This window comes from Perognathus longimembris, chromosome 17, assembly GCF_023159225.1.
Source record: "Perognathus longimembris pacificus isolate PPM17 chromosome 17, ASM2315922v1, whole genome shotgun sequence".
NCBI classification, from domain to species: domain Eukaryota; kingdom Metazoa; phylum Chordata; class Mammalia; order Rodentia; family Heteromyidae; genus Perognathus; species Perognathus longimembris.
The window spans coordinates 13,677,442-13,684,949 of record NC_063177.1 but is presented as its reverse complement, the minus strand read 5'-3'; the positions used below and the strand labels follow the sequence as shown (position 1 = coordinate 13,684,949).

The following is a 7,508-nucleotide window of genomic DNA, read 5'->3' as shown; positions in this document are numbered from 1 at the left end:
TTGTACCTGAGGCAATTTCCCCATAACTCCTTTGGATCACATCTCTACTGTTTCAAGGCTTACCTACCAACTACCCTCTGTGCTGTTGAAATTTTAAAAATCGCTAAGGACTTCTCACCTTAAAACACAATGAGAAAATTCACCCTGACTTCACGAAGGTCATAAAAATGGTGTATATTATTTGCCCACTGAAGAGGCTCATTTCTATAATTTCAGATATTCCTGAGCAGAAGACTGGGGAGTGGGAGGGGGGATTGTGGTTCAAGGACAACAAGGGCAAAAGTTTAGTGAGATCCTATTTTAATCAATAAGCTGGATGTGGTATGCACACCTTTTAATCCCAGCTATGGGGGAGGAAGTAGAAAGGAAGATCTCCATCTGAAGGAGGCCCCAGGCAAAAACCACAAGACCTGAAAAATACCAAAAGCAAAAGAGGGTTGAAGTAAGGCTTCAGTGAGAGTATCTGCCTAGCAAACTTGAGGACTGGAGTTCAAACTCTGGTACTGCCAGAGGGGGGAAAAGGTATATATTTGGTGTCTGTGCCTCCTCTTTCCTTTACTCCAGGAGGCCCTAAGCTCCCCAGCAGTCCTTGGCCCTCTGCCTGATCCATGCCGGCAGCTTTTCTCCTGACCCTGGTAGCCTCTTCACTGTCCCCACGTTTTCAGGGTGATCTGCTGAAGGCTCCTTCCCAAGTTCATGTCTCACTTTGGTCCATAAGCTTTCCAGACAGCACATCGATTCCATTCCTGTGGCCTTCAAATATCTATTCTCCTTCATTCCCTCACTAGCCCTCTCCCTCAGGCAGATCCAAATCTCCTAGGGGCCCCCGTCTGGTGGAAAGGTGGGACCCTTGTACTCTGGGCTACTCAGACTGGGAGCTCACTGGGAATCCTCCCTGCAGAATGAGTGGACTGCCTACCATGAGGAGATAGTGTATGTCATGGAGGAGATTGATAACACAATCAAGAAGCTCCCTGAGTGGGCTGCTGATGAGCCCGTGGTAGAGAAGACTCGCCAAACCCAGCAGGATGAAACCTACATCCACTCAGAGCCCCTGGGTGTGGTTCTCATCATTGGTGCCTGGAACTACCCCTTCAACCTCACCATCCAGCCCATGGTGGGCGCCATTGCTGCAGGTAGTGGGGGCTCTATTCTGGGATGGGCTTGAGTTTGTGGGGAGATTGGAGAGTCATAGGATGCTTGCAAGACCAAACCATTTAGCTAGATCTCCAAGTTTCAAGGCCAGGCAGGATCAGGTGCTTACAAGGCCAGCTGGCCCTATCCCTGTTTATGTGGGCAGGGGATGGCCCATTCTCAGTCAATATGTACCATGAGGGGCCAGCACTGATCTGGATAGGTCCAGGCCCAAATCTCTCTCTCTCTCTCCTTTCACATTTTCTCCCCTGACCCTTCAAGCAAGTGCAGCTCTGGCCAGCATGTGCCATTATGTGTACTTGGGTATACTCCTGCAGTGTGTACCTTTGTATGTACCTGTGAATGCTTCTATGATGCATATCTACAACTCTTCCCTTCCTTTTCAAAGGTCTTGGTCTTTTAGGCTGGGTCTTTGTGGGGGGGGGCAGGTCTTTTGGAGGGTAGCCTGGGTGTGGCTCTGACTTTATGTGCCCTGCAGGAAATGCAGTGGTCCTCAAACCCTCAGAGGTGAGCGAGAACATGGGGAACCTGCTGGCCACCACCATTCCTCAGTACCTGGACAAGGTGAGATGCTCTCTAGGGCTCAGAGGTAACTTTGCTGGGGCCAGGCCTTTGGGGCTTGAGGAATAGCAAATTCTTATTTTTCGGTAGTAGTGGGGGTTGAATTGAGGGATTCCTGCTTGCTAGGCAGGAACACTACCTAGTGGAAGAGCCACTTAAGTGACTCCTACAGCCCAGGAACAGTGAGTTCTTGCAGCATGTGTCTAGCTGTAGGTGGGAGAGAACATAAACCCTAGTATCTGCCTTCTCTCATTGGGGTGAACTCCATCCAGGTGGGGTGCTGAGTGGCAGGGCTGCCAGTCTTAGCCACTGCCCATCCCACATGTTTGGTTTTTGCTGAGCCTTCTCTCTTCTTCTTTGGAAGGAACTGTACCCTGTGATCACCGGGGGTGTCCCTGAGACCACAGAGGTGCTCGCCCAGAGATTTGACCACATTTTGTACACGGGGAGCCCAAATGTGGGGAAGGTTGTTATGGCAGCTGCTGCTAAGCACCTGACCCCTGTCACCCTGGAGCTGGGAGGAAAGAGCCCTTGCTACGTGGACAAGGACTGTGATCTGGACGTGGCCTGCCGGTGAGGGGCTGGGGTTGGGCAGCTGTAGAACCTTCTATTTGCCTTTTGACCTAGAGCTATGCCAAGCACTGTGGTTCTGCTCTGACTAGCGCAGATGTTCTTCACACAACAGAGCCTACCATCCTCAGCCAAAGCTACAGGGGTGAGGGGGACCCCATTCATAGGAGCCTGAAGAGTCTTCTTAGATGGGGAGAGCTATGATCACTGTGTGGGCATCACTGGGGAAGGAGTACTCCAAGCAGAGATGGAAGCAAGAGAACTGTAGGCCGTTCAGGGCATGGAGAACTTTGTCAAGTCCAGTCCTCTGCTGGGGCACAGGCTGATATCAGATCAGGATCCAAGGTGAACTTGGATCTGCATCATTTCACCCTAGCCTGGCTCTGGCTACCTTTGCACCCTTTATGTATGGTCCCTCCAAGTGGAGGAATAACATCCAAGGCTTTAAGAGTGTGATCAAGCTGGGCACAGTGGTGCACACTTGTAATCCTTGGTGGGTGGAGGTAGGAGGATCTGGACTTCAAAGTCAGCCTGACTAAAGTCATGATAATCTAACTCAAAAAACTCAAAACAAGATATAAACCAAAGGGCTAGGGGTGCCTTAAGTGTACAGCACAGCACTTGCCTGGCATGTGAGAGGCCTTGAGTTAAATCCCTAGTACCTCAAACAGAAAAAGAAAAAAAGAACGAGAGACATAAAACCTGTTTGTCCTAAATGTCCCAAGAATCCTCCCACCTGTCATACAGTGGCCCCAGAAAACCAGGGGGCATGGGAGGGGCTGGATCTGCTCGGTCCAGTGGACTGAAGTGAACAGGTTGCCTTGATGAACTCACTGGTGCTAGCTTGCAGCCTGGGGCACCCACGGAGCAGTTGGTTCTTCTCTAGCCTTGATCCTGGCTGCACCAAAATGAGACAAATGTTCTTGGGGCCTCTTTGAATGTCTTCTACTTGGGGTTTTTTCACAGACGCATTGCCTGGGGGAAATTCATGAACAGCGGCCAGACCTGTGTGGCCCCTGACTACATCCTCTGTGACCCCTCGGTCCAGAACCAAATTGTGGAGAAACTGAAGAAGTCATTGAGAGTGAGTGTGGGCCCCAGGGCTGAGGAGGGGTAGGAGCTGTGTGGTAGAGGTTGGCATGATGCTACCATTGATTTTGAGAACTTTCAGAAATCCTGAATGCCTTTTATTTTGATCAGAAAAAGACTATGTAATGCAGATAATTTGGAAGAGACTAAAACTCAGGAAGGGGAAAAAAGGGCCTCACCCCAAATTCCATCCTCCTGGCATTTGGCAGGAAAGCCTTTGGCCATGATTAGGGTCTGTGTCCTTCCCTGAAGCTCCCCCTGCCTCCATCTCTCCTCAGGAGTTCTATGGGGAGAATGCCAAGCAATCCCGCGACTATGGAAGAATCATCAATGACCGGCACTTCCAGAGAGTAATAAGCCTGATTGAGGGCCAGAAAGTGGCCCACGGGGGCACCTGGGATGCGGCTTCCCGCTACATAGGTGTGTGCCCAGCCCTCAAGCGTGGGCCTGCCTGCATGGCCTTCTAGGGGCCCCAGAAAAGTGTAGCAAGTGGGCACAAATAGTTGACAAGTACTGCTTTTACTAGTGGGTGGGTGGTAGCCCTCCCCACCCAGGCTTTTAGCAGGTGGGGCGGAAGAAACCCCCTCTCAAGCTGAGTGTGAACTTGGGAGGCTTAGGCAAGAGAATTAGGGGTTCAAGGCCAGCCTGGGTTACAGAGTGAGACTTGATCTAAAAGAAGAAGAAGAAGAAGAAGAAGAAGAAGAAGAAGAAGAAGAAGAAGAAGAAGAAGAAGAAGAAACAGTCCTCTAAGCTCCAGAAGCCTCTATTCCCTAAGGCCAGAGAAAGACCCCATCTGCCTCATCTCTGATGTGAGCAGTGAGGCCACAGGAACCCAAGGTGGGCCAAGCTGTGAGGAGCCCCCAGTACACGGGCTAGGGAGCTATGGATGGGGCTTTCTCCATTTATCAGAGACAGAGTAACTCAAGTAGGGATGCTGGTGGCTAGCAGAGGTAGTTCACACATAGTTTTTGTCCCACATAGACTAGTCTGTCGTTGTCCTCATGCTCTGTCAGGATGGAGTCTTGGATGAGACGGGACCATGGAAATAGCTCTCTGGGGTCTCGTCCCTATGTCTGAGCAGCTTTGTCTGTGAAAGAGTGGAGGCAGGACCTTGAGCTTACACTGGCTGGATGGCTGGAGGGTCTCAGCACCAGCAGACTCCAGCTCCTTTCCTGCCTTAGCCCCCACCATCCTCATGGACGTGGACCCCCAGTCCCCAGTGATGCAGGAGGAGATCTTTGGGCCGGTGATGCCGATCGTGTGTGTGCGCAGCCTGGAGGAGGCCATCCAGTTCATCAACCAGCGCGAGAAGCCACTGGCTCTCTACGTCTTCTCCACCAATGACAAGGTGGGCTTGGGAGTCCTCCCAGCACCCTGTGCCCTGGGCTCCAGGGCACAGACTCACACACAAAGAGGATCCAGGGGTCCACAGATGGCAACTGTGGGGTTCAGCCTATGTGACCTCGGGCAAGTGACTTAACTTTACTGACCCTCCTTTCTGGCCTCATTTCTAAGATGAGAACAGTTGCATCATACAGGAACTTTTAAAAGGGCAACCATGGGCCTGGTGCCCCGTGTGGCCATAGGAACTGTCATGTGATACTTGGGGGTGACTGGGGATGGTGGCTAGGGCGGAGGATGTGGAAAGTAGCAGCTGGGGTTCCAGGACATGCTCAGACAGGTGGAAGGGCTGGGGCATCCCTTGGGCAGGAGTGTGAGGCCAGTGTCTGGTTCTTGCTGTAGGTCATTAAGAGGATGATTGCTGAGACATCGAGCGGTGGGGTGACGGCCAATGATGTCATCGTTCATATCACTGTGCACTCTCTGCCCTTTGGGGGTGTGGGTGAGTCTGGGGCTGAGCTTCTTCCCATTGACTTCTCTCATTTGGCCTTTGGCCTCTGTCTTGGAGACTTATGGGGTCCTAGAGGTCACTTGGTTCTTGGGTTGGTTTTACAGGGGACACAAACCAGGGGGCCCTATGGCCATGTAGTGGTATATCTGAGATCAAATTACTCCTGAGCACTCCTTCTGTCATCCTTGGCATGGGTGCCCTGGAGGACACGCTGGGGACTTGCTTACTCAAAAAAGGGACCCAGGAGGGCTGTCAGTACAACCTAGGCCTAGAGTCTCAAGCAGGCATCTTTCCATAGGGAATAGCGGCATGGGAGCCTACCATGGCAAGAAGAGCTTCGAGACCTTCTCTCATCGCCGCTCTTGCCTGGTGAGGTCTCTGCGGAATGATGAAGGCCTCAAGGCCAGATATCCTCCAAGCCCAGCCAAGGTAAGAAAGGGAGAAGGGGGCCGTTGGAGAGAGGGGGCTGAGTAGGACAAAGGCAAGGTCTTGGGTCTCACTGTCTTCTTCCCATCCTTCCTCATAGATGCCCCGGCACTGAGGAGGGCTGCTCTGCCTGGCTAGTTCATGCTGTGCCCCAGTGGAGGGTAGATGCCCTCACTCATTTGCTTTCCTGCCCCTTGAAGAATTGCCTCTGGGAGCCCCCTGACATGCTCCTCAGCCAACCTGTGTATGCTCCTGACTCCAAGATGGACCCTGGGCCTTCCCCCTCCAAACAGTGCCCCTTGCTAAACACAAAGAGACCAATAAAGCTTTTTAGAATGAAAGGCATTTATGGAATTTGTCCTTTGTACCTTGCAGTCATCAGCTGTGTCCAACCTGACTACTCTGCCCCTCCTACTTTGATTATTCTGACGAGCCCAAGAAGCCTTCCTCCCTCCCCGACACTCTTAGGGCCTTCGAGTCAGGGTGATGATTCAGAAGGTTGTAGCAGAAATGACTGAGAGTTATAGGTCAACCTGGGCTACATACATACACAGGGAGATCCAACAAAAGCAAACAAACAGGGCTGGGATGCAGTTCTGTGGTAAAGTATCTTGAACTTGGTCTTGGTTTCATTCACCTCTCTCTCTCTCTCTCTCTCTCTCTCTCTCTCTCTCTCTCTCTCTCTCTCTCTCTTTCTGTAGGAATACAACATTCAGAGAGCTAGCACCCTGTCTTCCAGTTTGTGTGGGAGGTGTCCAGAGACAAAACTTTAAAAACTCTAACTTACAATTCTAGAATGAGGTCCATTGAGCAGAGGAGGTTGGCTATAGGGAAGAGGAAAGCAGACACACAGCAAAAGCTTGAAGTTACTTTCCTTACAGGGTTAAAATAGAAGGCTTAGGTAAATCAAACTCCTTTTGATTGATTGTTGTGAATGTCTTTTTTTTTTTTTAAAAGTGGACTATTTCAGAGTTCAGTTTAATTAGGAGGCACCTAGCACAAGGGGCCCCATTCTTGTTTATTCTGGAGTGCTGGGGTTAGGCGCAGGCTTTTTTTTTTGGCCAGTCCTGGGGCTTGGACTCATGGCCTGAGCACTGTCCCTGGCTTCTTTTTGCTCAAGGCTAGCACTCTGCCATTTGAGCCACAGAGCCACTTCTGGCCGTTTTCTGTATGTGTGGTGCTGGGGAATTGAACCCAGAACCTCATGTATACGAGGCAAGCACTCTTGCCACTAGGCTATATCCCCAGCCCCAGGCACAGGCTTTTTGATTAAGGTCAGAGAGAAGTCTTACTTCCAGTGGTAAATTCTTCCACAGTAAAACTATTCCGATGACAAGATATAAGATACTCCCCCCCCCCCACTGCCCTGGAAAAGCCAACTAGCTACCACAAATGGTGGACCAATTACCAGGTGAAGTAATAGTATTTGTCTGTGAGCACTGTCATAACAAACACCCCAGGCCAAGTGCCTGAAACCATAACAGTTTGTTTTCTCACTGTTCAGTTCTGGAGGCTGGAGGTCTGTGAGCAAGGTGTGGCAGTGTGGGTTTCTGCTGAAGGTGCACTTGTAGCTGGGGATATAGCCTAGTGGCAAGAGTGCCTGCCTCGTATACACGAGGCCCTAGGTTCGATTCCCCAGCACCACATATACAGAAAACGGCCAGAAGCGGCGCTGTGGCTCAAGTGGCAGAGTGCTAGCCTTGAGCCGGAAGAAGCCAGGGACAGTGCTCAGGCCCTGAGTCCAAGGCCCAGGACTGGCAAAAAAAAAAGAAAAAAAAAAATACAGTGTGAAGGTGCACTTGTAGAGCTTGTAGAGCTGTCTCTCACTGTGTTTGCTAGTATGACAGGTATGTGC

At 51.0% G+C, this 7,508-nt stretch overlaps 1 protein-coding gene across 1 annotated transcript; it reads left to right on the top strand.

Annotated features, from left to right (window-relative positions):
* The first annotated feature begins 906 nt into the window (after positions 1-906).
* Positions 907-5,922, top strand: Aldh3a1 (aldehyde dehydrogenase 3 family member A1). The gene is made up of 9 exons (XM_048365711.1): positions 907-1,136; positions 1,634-1,719; positions 2,081-2,289; positions 3,253-3,370; positions 3,654-3,795; positions 4,557-4,723; positions 5,119-5,218; positions 5,526-5,656; positions 5,754-5,922. Exons 1-9 carry the CDS (start codon positions 941-943, stop codon positions 5,766-5,768), a joined length of 1,164 nt encoding a protein of 387 aa, XP_048221668.1. The 5' UTR covers positions 907-940; the 3' UTR covers positions 5,769-5,922.
* The last annotated feature ends 1,586 nt before the right edge of the window (positions 5,923-7,508 follow it).

What these genes read in the sequence shown, in the direction of transcription:
- Aldh3a1 (XM_048365711.1), top strand. Translation starts at nt 941, where the DNA reads ATGGAGGAGATTGATAACACAATCAAGAAGCTCCCTGAGTGGGCTGCT. An exon ending in GATCTGGACGTGGCCTGCCG is followed by an intron (nt 2,290 to 3,252) that starts GTGAGGGGCTGG and finishes GTTTTTTCACAG; the next exon opens with ACGCATTGCCTGGGGGAAAT. An exon ending in TCTGCCCTTTGGGGGTGTGG is followed by an intron (nt 5,219 to 5,525) that starts GTGAGTCTGGGG and finishes ATCTTTCCATAG; the next exon opens with GGAATAGCGGCATGGGAGCC.